The sequence below is a fragment of the Cetorhinus maximus genome, chromosome 8 (assembly GCF_964194155.1).
Source record: "Cetorhinus maximus chromosome 8, sCetMax3.hap1.1, whole genome shotgun sequence".
Classification (NCBI taxonomy): Eukaryota; Metazoa; Chordata; class Chondrichthyes; order Lamniformes; family Cetorhinidae; genus Cetorhinus; species Cetorhinus maximus.
In genome coordinates this window covers 23,564,918-23,579,717 of record NC_135886.1, presented here as the reverse complement: position 1 = coordinate 23,579,717, position 14,800 = coordinate 23,564,918, and the positions used below count along the sequence as shown (strand labels likewise).

Sequence of the window (14,800 nt, the reverse complement as noted above, 5' to 3'; positions counted from 1 at the left end):
CAGTGAGTGAGGGCCCTATGGATGTGTGATAGGTTTGAGAGTGTGCAAGTTGAGAGTGATGAAAAGAGTGACTTACCCTGGCAGAACTGGGTGGCTGTCCTCTTTCGAAGGGCGTTGGCGCTGACCACCACTGTCACCACCTCCCAAGCTGGGTTAGTGCTGTTGCTGCCCATCCTGCGACCAGAGCGGGGGTAGAGGACATCCCGGTGGGCCTCCACACATCCAAAAAGGCGCTCAAGGACGCGTCGCTGAACCTGGGGGCTGCAGTTTCTTCAGTTTCAGGGCCATGTCTTCTGTGCAGCAGCGATGGTCTGAAAGCATTGAGATGTGTGCTTGTGGCTGGACTTTAAATATGGCGCCTGGCGTGATGCAGTGGCGAGGTGATGGCAGGCGGGCGAATGAGAGCCCGCCTGCCATGGAAACAGCGTGTTTCCCTGGAATGCATAAATAATGAGGTGGATTTGGAATGATATGGCATGAAAACCCGCATTCGCGGCCGACGGGTAAAATGTCATTTTACCCACCTGCTACTGCACTTAGTGCAAATCTGGGACGATTCCACCTATACTGCTGCCTCTGGCCAGAGGAAAGAGACAGCGCTTGGCATGGATCCAAACCTGTGTAAAGTTCCACTCACCTGGTAGGTGCCAGCACTGTCTTCTCTACAATATTTAAAAGATTAAAAATGGAATGTTAAAAATTTTTGATTCACCGGAGTTCTTTAAACTTGACCTTACACTGGGTCGTAATTAGGCTACCTCCTGGAAAAGATCGGCAAACTTGTCCAAGTGCACTTCAAGTGACTTCACATTTGAATTCCACTGTCTATAATAAAATTATTTCCCTTCCACACGAATGTGAAATATAACAAACTTTATATTGAGCAATAATCTTGGTCCCTGAGACGAAGCATTTGTATTGAATATATGTTTTGATTAAGAGCTTCTCTTTTCCCAGACTGAATTGTTAAATTAATTATTTAATTATTATAAATTATGAAGAAGTGATGTTATAAAGATTTGCCAACATGTACTATAATTTTGATCTACAATTGATAAACGTCTTGATGCAAGAGCCCAATCTCTTGGCAAAGTGGTCTGTATTAAGATCTTAATATAACTGTACAATCTGCAGCTGATTTTATTCAGATTGGGTACACATTACTGTTTGAATTTTGCTCTCCTTTTTAAAAATATGTTCAATTCATGAAACAATGTGTTCTTACAAAGTGATGTTTTAAAAACAAACGTCTTTTTTTCATTTCCCCAATGGTCAGTTTAGAGATTTTTTGTCTAATTAATTTTCAGAATGGGGTGTCACAACCAACGTATTATTACCCAGGTTGATGGCCTTTGATTGGATATTCTCAGCACATACCCCTCACAAATAAGAAGTATTTAGATATTCACTTGCATTGCCATAGCCTCCAGTGCTATGGGCCAAGTGCTGGAAAACGGAGTTAGTGTAGTCAGGTCTTTGCTGACTAGCATGGACAAGATGGGCCGAATGGCCTCCTTCTGTTCTGTATATGTCAATATGAGTCTATAAATGTAACTATTTTAAAGTAAAAATGTACATCCTTTTTTGTGTGTTTCTCAGTTTTGTCCATTGATTTTTCTTTGCCTTTTGGGGACTAAATAACGCATGAGGTAAAACTTCCAAATATATTCAGTAAAGAAGACTTTGTTGACCTGAATCAGATCAGAACGCAATATTACCTTCATTTTGTGATTTTTATTAAGCCAGTAGGTATACACCCCTTCCTGCTACACACTTGCTGTGCCTCTGTCCCACCACCTCTTTCTCTCACTATGTTACTCTTCTTGATCTTAAACTTTGAGCAAAAATCCAGAACATATAAAGTGGTGCTACTCCAATGACTTCTAGATTCTACCGACTGCTGCCTTTTATGTCAATGTCCCCAAAATAAGTATGCAATATAGATCTCTTATAATTCTTCATTCCCTGGATCATTAAACAGCCAATCAGTGCACTGCACAAGTTGCTCCCTTACTTCCCATACCCTTATGGAGCTGATCTGTATACCAGGCTGTTGTTTTCCTACTCCCAGATCCCCAAGAGGTTGATCAGTGCCCTGTATAGGAGATTTTTTTTAGACTTGCTTTCAGTATTATAGAGTGAATGACATAATCAGGCAGGGTTAAACCGCAAAAAGACAACCAGCCAATCAGTTGCCAGACATGTGCAACAGTAATTGGTTGAGCTGCCCAGCCAAAGTTCACAGATATTTTTTATTTTTCTTTAAAAGTAAGAATTGCATTTAAACAACACCTTTCATGACCTCAGGATGTCTCAACTTGCTTTGCCGCCAAAGAAGTGCTATTGGAAAGTAGGCACCACTCGTGCACTGCAGGAAACACAGCAGCCAGTTAGCACCCTGAAGGGCCCCACAAACTGCAAGGTGATAACGACCAGATAATCTGTTTTAGTACTGTTAGTTATGGGACGAATATTGGCCAGGATATAAAACAAAGTGAAACTTAAAAGACTAAACTATAAATTATTCTTGGTGCCCACAAAACGCTCCTGTCCTTGCAGTGCCCACTGGTCTTGGAAGGCCTGAAGCATATTTTGGCACCTGAGATTGAAAGGATAAATCAGAGCTGTGCAGCAAAATTTTACAGTTGCCTTAAACAAGTCCTAATTCCTCCTCTGTCATTTAGTTATTAACTCTCCTTGTAAATATGTAAGGAACAACATGACCTGCATGGCTTGTACCCAGCCACCAGAACACACAATCACTGTAGGTGACTTACCTCCCTACTTCTGAGAAGAAACGTCTAAGCCTTTGTTCATTTGTGCCTGGTCAAAATCATGAGCTGCTGGTGTGAAGTAATTGTCACCTCAAACAGCCTGAATCAATACCCTAACAATTTTTGGAACAGTAATGACACCAAACCACCTATTTTATAAAACAAGCGTTGTTATGATCCCAGCTGATGTTACTATTGGACAAGCCCAATCCCAGGAAGGAACCTGGCTTGATAGATCCTAACTTTTATTTTTTTGTTAGATACATGGAGAGTGGCTACTGAACAGAGTCACTGGTTCTCTCTTCAACTGCCCCCAGACTTTTGTCGCACTGTGAGCCAACTGGTCTCACTGAATACACCCAAATACACATACAAATTACTTAAGCTATCTCTACTTCCTAACAGTGTGAAAGTCTTTGTTCAACCCTAAGTGCTCAAGCCCGTGACCAAAACTATTCTCTTTTTATCTACACAATCAATTTGTGTTTTCAATGTCTGCATTGGATCACATAAAGTGGATCTCAAAAGCAAGGTTAATGGCCTATAGGCTGTAAGTCAATATACATGGACATTCATATGGCGACATTAACGTTCTTGTTCAGGTGCAAAAATAATGAGCACAAAACCTATCATGCTTTTCCAAGGTATCATATATGAGGTTGAAGCTTACACACTGGCACTTTGTTTTCAGTATGGCTTATAACATTCAACAATACAGCTTTTTGAATGTTATTCTAAATCAAATGCATTAATGGTCCATATATTTGTCATTCAGGTGTCTTTAGTCATCATGGGATTATCACTGGAGTAACCTTTCCTGTTAGCTCAGCTCATGAAATAGGCCTGGGTGATGGGCAGCACACTAGGGTTCCAAGAGTGGCAAGGTACAAGGCTGCATCTAAAATTCCTGATTTTGAATATTATACCTGTATCAGGTTGAGGCGTCATGTGGTTTCATGATTTTTGAAGTTGATGGGAAATAAAATTATACAAATGTATGAACTTACTAATTAGGAGTAGGAGTAGGCCATTTGGTCCCTCTAGCCTGCTCCGCCATTTGATAATATCATGGCTGATCTTATTGTGGCCTCAACCTTACTTTCCTGTCTACCCCTTATACCATTTGACTCCCTTGTCAATCAAGAATCTAACTCAGCCTTAAAATTATTCAATGACCATGCCTCCACTGCTCCCTGGGGAAGAGAATTCCACAGAACACAACCCTCAGTGAAAAAAAATCTCTCCTCATCACCATCTTAAATGGGAGACCCCTTATTTTTTAAACTATGTCTCCTAGGTCTAATCTCACCCACAAGGGGAAACATCCTCAGCATCCACCCTGTCAATTTCCCTCATGGTCTTATATGTTTCAATAAGGTCGCCTCTCATTCTTCTAAACTCCAATGGATACAGGCCCAACCTGTTCAACCTTTCCTCATAAGATAACCCCTTCATCAAATCAGTCGAATGAACCTTTGCTGGACTGCTTCTAATGCTCTAAATTATCTAGCAAGGAGACCAAAACTAGACAGTACTCCAGATGTGGTCTCACAAATACTCGAAACAATTGTAGCAAAACTTCCCTACTTCTATATTCCATTCCCTTTACAATAAGCAACATTCTATTTTCCCTCCTAATCAATTGCTGTACTTGCATACTAACTTCTTGTGATTCATAAACCAGGATACCCAGCTCTGAAGAAGAGTCACACAGACTCGAAATGTTAACTCCATTTCTCTCTCCGCAGATGCTGAGTTTTTGCAGCATTTTCTGTTTTTATCACCCAGATCACTCTCTTCCATTTAGTTTTGCAACTATTCTCCATTTAAATAATATACTATTTTTGTATTCTTCCTGCCATAAAGTGGCAGAGTTCACATTTTCTCACATTAAACTCCACCTGCCATTTTTTTTTTGCCCACTCACTTAATCTAAATGCCTCTGTAAATTCTTTGGCCCAGGTTTTAGTCCCTGAGTCGGGTTTGCCATGTTGGGAGATTTCCCGGATTGGCAAACATGACCTTTACAAATGTCTGCCTGCAAGTCGGATTTTAGGTCGGGGGTGGGGAGGTTGGGGGGGGGTGGTGGGGAGGGGTGTGGGGGGAGGGGGGGGTTTGTGTGGGTGTGGGCTGAATAGGAGTTGGGGTGGGCAACCCTGGAATTAATGTGTCAGCTGCTGGGTGCGGAGGCAGACTTGGTTTAAATAAATAAAAATTAATAATAAAAAAATCCCTCCAGCTCACATCCCCTTGCCCCCTCAACCACCACAAACTCCCTATGCCCCATTCATGCCAACCCATGCCAGCCCATGCCCCTATGCCAACAGAGTGCTCCTCTACCCACCCCTTACCCCCATACCAAATTAGTGCCTCTCTACCCACCCCAAGGCCCCCATGCCACCATGCCAACTTAGTGCCCTTCTACCCATGCCCATTGCCCCATACCCATGCCAGTTTAGTGCCAACTCATGCCCCCCCACACACCACACTTTGCCCTTAGGCCCTCCATTCCAACTCACCTATTATCCTTGGACAGCACCTTGAAAGCTTTGACACTTCCTGGATAGCTTTGACAGGTTTGGCAGATGGACAACTCTTTAACAGTTGCTTGACAACCAGTCAGTTCTTTGGCAGCTGGACAGCTCTTTAACAGTTCCTTGACAGCCGGACAGTTCTTTGGCAGCTGGACAGCTCTTTAACAGTTCCTTGATAGCTGCATAGTTCCTTGCAGATGGACAGCTCTTTGACAGCTTCAATGAGTCTGTGTGTAAAAGCAATCCCAAAGGTTGCCTCACCATCCCCAAAGGGTGCCTTACCTCTCCCAAACATGTCGGGGGCCCTACCCAAAGGGATTCCTTACCTTTCCAAAGGGGAACCTTGGCTGTCCAAATTCATCCTCCAAGTTCAGGCCTCCTCTTACCTGTTCTAATCTGCATGCTTCGGATTCCACGCTCTTGTCCTTCCAAAATCGCACCTCAGCAGAGGCAGCTGGTGATTTAAATGGCCATCTGCCTCTGCGAATCACGCAAGTGCAAACCCCAGCCTGACCCCAGTCCCACCCCTGCAAAGATAGGAAGTGCTGGGTTCAGGGGCAGGGCTTAGAAATTTGGCTATTTATGGGATTTTCGCCATGACAGAGAGCCTCTCCGGATCTTTATGTCCTCCTCAGAAGTTACTACCCTACCTATCTTAGTGTCATATGCAAACTTAGCAAGCATACATTCGGTTCCCTCATCCAAGCCATTTACATAGCTTTTAAATATTTGAGGCCCCACCATTGGTCCTTGTGGCACTCGACTGGTTACAGCTTGCCAAACCAAAAATGACCCATTTGTCTTACTTTCTGCTTCCTGTTAGCCAACCAATCCTCCAGCCATGAATATACAACCTACTACACCATGAGCTCTTATTTTTCATAGCAACCTTTGATGTGGAAACCTTATCAAATGCCTTTTGAATGTCCACATATACCACAACTACAGGTTCTCCTTTATCCACTTCACTTGTTACTTCATCAAAGAACTGTAATAAATTAGTCAAATATAATTTCACCTTCACAAAACCATGTTGACTCTGCCCAATTGCATTAAGATTTTCTAAGTGCCCTGCTATAACTCCCTTAATATTAGATTCTAGCATTTTCCTTATGACAGATGTTAGGCTAACTGGCCTGTAGTTACCTGCTTTCTGTCTCCCCCCACTTTCTTAAATAGAGGAGTTACATTTGCTAATTTCCAATCTAATGGGACCTTTCCAGAATCAAGGGAATGTTGGAAAATTAAAACCAATGCATCTACAATCTCTGCCGCCATTTCTTTTAGGACACTAAGATGGAGTCCTTCAGGCCCTGATGACTTGTCAGCCTTTAGCTCTAATATTTTTTTAATACCCATTTCCTGGTGATTGTAATTGCTTTAAGTCCATCCCGCCCCTTTCACTCTTGATTTCCACACATTTCTGGGATGTTATTTGTGTCTTCTACAGTGAAGACAGACATAAAATATCTGTTCAATGCTTCCGACATTTCCTCACTTCCCATTACTAATTCCCCAGGTTCACTCACTCTCTAGGAGACATGCCATTTTAGTTACTCTTTTCCTTTATAAATGCTTGTAAAAACTCTTGCTATGTTTTAAAAAATTTCTAGCTAGCTTTCCCTCATACTCTAATTCCTCCCTCCTCATAAATTTCTTGTTATTCTGTGTTGTTTTTCAAATGATGTCCAATTTTCTGACCTACCATTAATCTTTGCAGAATTGTATGCCTTTTCTTTCAATTCAATACTGCTTTTAACCTCATGTTGGCCACAAATGGTGTGATCGTCTCCTGGAGTCTCACTGGAATGTATCTTTGCTGAACATTATGAAATATCTCCTTAAATGTCTGCCACTGCATTTTTACTGACCTACCCCTTAACCTAGTTTCCCAGCGCACCTGAACCAGCTCTGAGTTCATACCCTTGTAATTTCTTTTATTTAAGTTTAAAACATTAGTTTTAGACCCACTCTTCTCTTCCTCAAATTGAATGCAAAATTTAATCATGTTATGAGCACTGCTGCCTAGTGGCTCCTATACTATGAGGTCATTAATTAATCTTGCCTTATTGCACACTACCAGGTCGAGAATAGCCTACTCTTTAGTTGCTCAAGAACGTGCTACTCCAAGAAATTGTCCTGAAAACACTTTATGAACTCATCTTCTAGGCGACCTTTGCTGATCTGATTCATTCAATCTATATGTAGATTAAAATCACCATGATAATTACATCACTTTACGCCGTTGTTGCAATCTCCCAGTAGTTGATAATTGAATGACATTGATAGAGACCTAGAAAAAATATTCCTTGCCTTTTTAAAGAAATAGGAACTTAAATTAGTTTCCCTATATTTGCTGAAAGGCTATTTCAGTTTGTGTCCTACAAGCTCACTGTAGCTAAAACTCCACCCAAAACTGAGTGAAATGTTAAATAAATGTCCAGGAACATTTCTTTTGCTTCTCCCTCCCCTCCCTCCACTGCCCCCTCTTCAACTCTCTTGAATGCAGTGATTTCTTGGTGTGCTACGCTAGGGACTCATTGCTTTCTGATACTTACAACCCTATGTGATCTCATCCACAACTACACACACAAGGCAGAACTTGTTGGTCTGAAGTATACGTTGGGAGGCAGGGGTGGTGAGAGTGATTTCTGATCGAGGGTGGGATGGCTGCCACACATAATCTCACGCTGGTCAGCTCATTAGATACGTATGTGCGAGGGGCATGGTGAATCTTGTGGCAGGGGCGGGCAGGAAGTCGATGCCCCAGCTGCTTCCTCCTTAGCTGGACCATAGCCAGTAGAGGTGCAGGGCTGCCTTGAGCCAGCAGCATGTATGACTGAGGTGAACTGTGAACAAATTTCTGTGATCCTTCTAGTTAGCTTATTCTTTGAAGCTGTCCCTCTGGCCCTGAGCATTTCAGCCAATGGGAAACTCTGTAGCTAACATCTGTCAACCCTGGTCTCCCCCCCACCCCACCACAGTGGTCCATCCTGGAGGACCACAGAAGAGTACTCCTCTCATTCACACATCCATGCGCATGATGACTGCAGCATTGGCTGGAGTGATTAAAGCCATGTCCGTGCACCCTCCTTCAAATACTATTGGACTTTCCTCCATCACCCTCGAGGCACATTCGAGAGTTTCTTGTCTTGCCATCATAGGTGTACCACCCACCCCATTATCAGCTGTGGCCATCTATCCAGCACTGCTGAGGTTCTAAAGCAGCACACTGTTGTTGTTACTATCGCCATGCCCACTCTGACCTTTCCCATTATCTACACCACCTTTTTTGTCCATTTCCGTGACCCTCCCCATGAGACGATCCGCTACCCAACTATGACCTTGGACCTGTCACCCTAATGCATCCCACCACCCACTCTCACTGTGACTGTTCCCTCCGCTGCCCAGTACCCTCAGTTCAAACCCCAGGATCCCACCACAGATAGCTCCATCCATGCACTTTAGGAGGATCTTTCTCCCGCCATCTCCCCCCACCCATTCACAGGACCCCCACACCCAACATACAAGGCTGTTCCTTCCCTCCCACAACCCTCCACCCTCACCTTCCCTCCCTGGCCCTGTCCCCGCCTGGACTCCCTTCCTCCCTCAGCCAACCTCCCTGCCCCATGCCTCTTAGACTGCCACCACCTCATTGAACAATGGTCCCCGAAGAGGGAAAAAAGCAGTGACTACTCACTCCAACTGCAGCTACTTCACCTGCTGCACACCACTTATATACAGTTGTAAACCTATTGCTCACAAACCGATAACTTAATTGGGAAGGAGAACTTCACTCTTGCGAGCTGGTTTTTTAATGAGTACGCATGACATGCAGATGTATGCAAATGCACTTCGTGGGAAGATCGACACGCTTTGAAACTTCCCTGAACTTAAGTGCAAAAGTTCATCCTGCTGCCGGGAAGCTCATTTTTGGCTTCCCACTCAATTAAGTTCCTCCGCCCGTCTTGCACGGGAGCAGCACAAGATTTCACGCACGGTCATCAGCAATATTTATCACCAGAAGTAGGAGTCCAAAGTGATTATCTCTTCCCTTATCTACAAAGGTTGGGGCTAATTATAGTGCCCTGCTGCCATCCTGCCTTAGACCAACTAACACATCAGAGATGAAAACGCCAAAGCCATTATATGAACAGACAAGGGGTCAGGTCAAGAATTGGTGGCTTACTAAAAGTACATACTCATTTCATGGCCAACATAATAACTAACAGCTCTGGTAAATGATGTGGGCACTGCTTATTTGTGGATTTTGCTCTGTAAACCACTGGTTTCCAACATGTGGAACAAAAGTCCTTCTGATAGTGAAACCATTTGTTCAATTTCTGATTTGCAGTACAGGAGATTGGATCAGATGAGGGGATGGGGAAAGGTGTTACCTTAATCGACAATGCTTGAAAAACTTAGTCACCATCCCAGGGCTAGTTTCATCATTGAAGATCACATGCATAGATGTGGAAATACACATCAACCAATTCTGACAAAACCAATAATCAAACACAAATTTTCATCAAAAGCAAAATATTGCTACAAATCTGAAATAAAATCATAACATTCTTGAAATCACTCAGCAGGTCAGGTAGCATCTGTGGAGAGTAGAAACAGGTAAGGATTGATAATCTTTTATCAGAATTAGAGGATGTTAGAGATGAATAGTTTCCAAGCAAATACAGAGCCAGGGAAAAGGAGGGGGGGAAGGGTTAAACAAAAAACAAAAAGAGAAGGGTCTATGATAGGGTGGAAGCTATTTAAAAGTGAAACTGACAGAAGGGGTGGTGGTGCAAGCTAAGGGTACAGACTATCCCTTTAGCCATGTATCCATAAGGGATCCCCAACTCATGCATCAGCCCACACCTCTGCCATTCCCAATGGCTTTGATGCAACCATCGTCCATTATTAGCATTTTGCCAGATTTTCCATGCTTCCCTCCCCTTTGTTAATTATTCTGCTGTAACAATTTGTACCTCCTCTAGGCCCATCTTTTCTTGCTTTACTCATCCCATTATCATTTTGGCTTGCACAAGCATCCCTTTTATTACTTAATCAGTCCTGTCCTCCATTTTATCACAGACTGTCCTTCTATTCTGTCCTTCCACCTCCCCACACCCACCCCACCATCCCCATCTTATCCTGTTGCTCTGTACTTGCTTAAAAATTGTTCAACTCTAATATCTTACAGATTTTACAGAAAGGTTACCAGCCTGAAATTATCTTTGTTTTACTCTTTCCACAGATGCTGCCTGAGCTGCTGAGCATCTTTCTGCAATTTTGTTTTTATATTATGTTTTTGATAGCACAATATGTCAGGTAAAAATCCCCTTTTGATGGAATCAAGACCCTTGTTCTCTTCCATATGTCTCTGTTCGGGCATTTACTGAAAAGACACATGAGGAACAGATGTGTGCGCCCTTAAGGACTGTTTTCATGGGAGTTAAGAACAGCTGGAGCATCTTCAGCAAATCTCACACACTGTGCAATAACATTTCCAGAGCCACAATAAAATGTGACAGGAGATATATTATAACAATTGGTACAGATAAAGAATACAGCTATTCTTCATGAATTACTGCCCACAAATTCTACAACCATTGGTTAAAAAGTCTTGTACAAAAGTAATCTGAATTCGACTACAGGAATATCCCTGCTCTTACACTTTTACTTGTCACCAGAATACGTAATTATGGAACAGCAAACTGTTATATACGGCGGTGAAAGATTCTTTGTAATGAATACATGATTAATTAAGCAATACAGACTAGATTCTGAATTTGTTGAATTCTTTTTGGTAATTGGTTATTTCCTGGATGAATTTAAAAATAGCCATGATGTTTGATGAAAAAAATAAGACAAAGGCAAATTAGAAACAACTCCCCAGATGTGAACAGAAAGCAATAATGCCAGTTGAAGATCACATATGGCTTTCCCTCAATTAACATAATCCTTCATACTCTGTATGAAGAAAGAAATACCATGTCATGTAAGAAATATGAATGAGTAGCTGGCAGCTCTTCAACAACACTAATTCTCAGTATGTTTGTAAATAAAATGGCAAGATCAGAGGGTTTATTTTTACCCCCAGTTAATTTAAGAAATGAAATAGGAAAACATTCTGTGGTTAGTGAATTTCATTCTACATTCCATCATATCCAGCAATGATAGGAAGCTGTATGTTTTACAGATGTGCATTGAAAGAGGAGTTGCCTATATTTTGGAAGCAGCAGCAAAATTGCAGCACTTCTTGAGCAAATAGATCACTTAAACCCAGCAAAGCAGAATTGCATAACTACATTCGGCAACTTAATAAATAATGAAATGAATATCTTCGTTCCTCTTTTTAAAAAAAAAATTAGGCTGTATATATATTAGCTAATAGTGTAAACCCTGAAATTCTTCTGATGTGCCTGATTCTTGATTTCCTTGAAAGGTCACAAGTGCCCCCTGACCTGTCAGTAACAACAGTGCGTTTAAAATTCACGCACATACCTCAAAGTTGTTCCTCTCTCCAGACCTATAACAGATGCCACATGTCTAGTATCTGACAGATACAGAGATTGCATTGCTCTGGATAGTGGATAGAGGAAGAAAATTCTGTTATGCCTTGCAATTAATTGTGATTTGTTACAGCAGCTCTAGCCTTCGAGTAAAATGACACACATGAAATTGAGTATCAAAGATTTCTTTCTTCTGTGCTTAGGGTTTGCAATATCACAAGCCAATGCGCACAGTGTTTTACGAAAGGACAAAGTGTACTTGTGCCACACTCAGGTGCAGTCAGAGGGCTGTGACAGCATTAGCAACAGCAAATGCTTCCTCTGCATAATTATTGCGGTGACATCTGTTGCTGAGGTGGAGGTCGCTGAGACAAACTGTGGCACTAAATGCTAAGAATGCCCAACAGTGCTATTTTCCAATCATGATTTGTAGTATAAAGAACAAAAGGAATGCTAATCGGATCTGGCTTGGGTCGGAGAGAGAGAGAGAGAGAGAGAGAGAGAGAAAGAAAGAGGGAAAGCAAGAAAGAGGTTAATTTTCAAAGGAGATTTTTTATTTGAAAAGTGGCTCTTATCTTAACTCCGACAGGATTGCAAGCTATACGTCCATTCTTCTCCCTTAATTTAAAAGAGGAAAAAGCATTTACATTCAAATCAGTCTCTGTGACTGTTGCCTGATGTTGCGGAGCCCCATAAGCTTCCTAAAGATGGCATTCACATTTGAGATTGAGGACAGCTTGTGTTGCAGCACTGTCTGAAGATAAAACATAAAATTGAGCCTGCTAGGCTGTGTGATATATTTCATAAGTTAATTATCAAGCGATCACCATTTCTCAGAAGCAAACTAAAATTCTGATTATTTTTATTCTATGCATCCAGATTGAATGCTAGGTGTAAGTTACAACTTGTCTTTTAGCTTCCAATCAAAAATGAAGATTATAGTGTGAGTTGTAGTTTGTGTAATGAGGTAACACATGCCAAGACATGCATGTGAACAGGGGGTTTATTATCGGGTGCAGCTAAGAACTGAAATATTGCTTCCAAGGTTTAAAAATAAAACATAATGCATGTGCGCCTTTGCTGCCACAAATTGATAAGCTGTTTCAGGACTTTAGATGGCCATTTTGCAAATAAAAGTAAGTAAATTTGATTTAAAATGAAGCTAAGTTCAGCAGCAGCAGTATGTGGAAAGAAAGGTTAAAATTTGCCTTGAGTGTTCTCGTGAGTATGCCAGGTCTTTTGCATGTTTGGGACAAGTGATTGCACAATTTAATGGGCTGCTTCTCAGGTTGTGTCAGTGTCTCTCTGTCTCCTTTACACTGCTCACCCTTGCCTTGGGTTCCTTTCTTCTTTCTCTGCCCCAGCGCTTTTGGTGGGCTCACTCTTCATCTCCACTCATTTACCTCTTGTCCTCCTCCTCACATACCGGCTGGCCACACTCTAATCCGTCATTATGATATGGAGCCATTGACTAGAAAACCAGCATTTTCACTGCTTCTGGAACTTTTTATGCAAAAACAATGCACATCTTTGGCTACACAAGATTAATGTAGAACTTGCAGTATTCATTCCAGGATGTCAGAACATGTCAGGTCACTTGACCAAACAACGATCTAATATCTAATCACAATTGCATTTCTGTTCCAACAGTGATCTAATTAGATGATTTTTGCCGGATTGTTGAAGCTTCTAGATTGTAAACAACTTGATCAGTAAATCACTATTTGGCATTAATAAATTACTAGAACCTCGCAGAAACTTTGAGATTTATAGAGGGTCAGATCAAATCTTGAGTGGCAAATCAAAAAGATTTTAGGTGAAATTATTATCATCAACACCTTCTATTCTATCAAACACAATAATCACTTTCCAATTGCATCTCGGACACGGCTGACTTGCAGGAGTTAATATATTTTTTACTGTGAGGATTATAAGGTTGGCACTGATCTTGAAATAACTTAACGAGATGAAAAAAGACCCTGAAATATGTGATACACTTATATTTTTACCTTTGTACGAGAACTTCAGGCGTGGTTTACTTTGTTTCCAGGCTTCATTCACAGGTAAAAGGAAGAAGAAAATAACACAGCAGCAAACAGTAAACTGTGCAGAAGCAAACTTACTTCTGCAGTCCCTAAATTTGCACTCCATGTTATAAGTCTTTGGCTATACACTAGTGCAGCGCAATCCCTCTGTATACTAGCAAGGTCCATACCAATTCAATTCTTCAAAGTTCACTGCTAAAATAGTTCTAAAACTAACAGTAGGAGTGGTGAATTCTCCTGCCAATCAGTCTCCATCAATTTGCATAAATGCTGCAAGGAACAAGCAAGAAAGGAGTGGTTTTGGCACAGGCTAACCAAGCACTCTATAATTGGAGCCAGCAGTGCTCACATCTGCAGGACAACAGCCGAACACAAGAAAACTTTTAAGCTGCATATCATTAATAAATAGTGATGATGCACACCAACCATTGTGGGTCTTTTTAAAGGTAGACTTGAGGCTTTTTAACTGAAGCAAATCTTTTAATCAATAATTTATTTCAAAAAGATTAGGTGAAAGTTATATGGGGTGATGACGATGATGTCTTACGCTGCTTTCTTCTCACCTTCGCACAAGGGCATTTAGACACAAAGAAGACAATAGATTAATAAACACAAGTAACAGCAGTAAAAAAACAAAAATCTGAAAACTGTTCTGAAAATAATAAACCATAATAATAGATTTTAACTGAAACACTAATAGTAATATAAGGATTTTTAGAGTAGGTAAAGATCATTGCCTTTTCCATATTTTCAACACTCCTCTCACAATTTCCCTCAACCTGTTCTCTCCAAAAACACCCGCTTCAATGGCATTACTTTTGTTGTGTTTTCATAAAGATATAAAGCACCAATCACTCATAAGGGATTGTGTAAACACGTTGTGGGTTCACTTATTTAAACTAGGCACATGAGAGCACATATACATGGTTAGAAAACTT

The 14,800-nt window shown here is 41.4% G+C and overlaps 1 protein-coding gene across 1 annotated transcript in view; it reads right to left on the bottom strand.

Annotated features, from left to right (window-relative positions):
* LOC144683518 (semaphorin-3D-like) overlaps window positions 1-14,065 on the bottom strand; it is a 130,495-nt gene extending 116,430 nt beyond the window's left edge. Inside the window, exon 1 of the mRNA XM_078546587.1 lies at window positions 13,827-14,065. Coding sequence (XP_078402713.1) covers window positions 13,827-13,968 — 142 coding nt within the window. The 5' untranslated portion in view covers window positions 13,969-14,065. The remainder of the gene's footprint in view (window positions 1-13,826) is intronic.
* Between the last annotated feature and the right edge of the window lie 735 nt (window positions 14,066-14,800).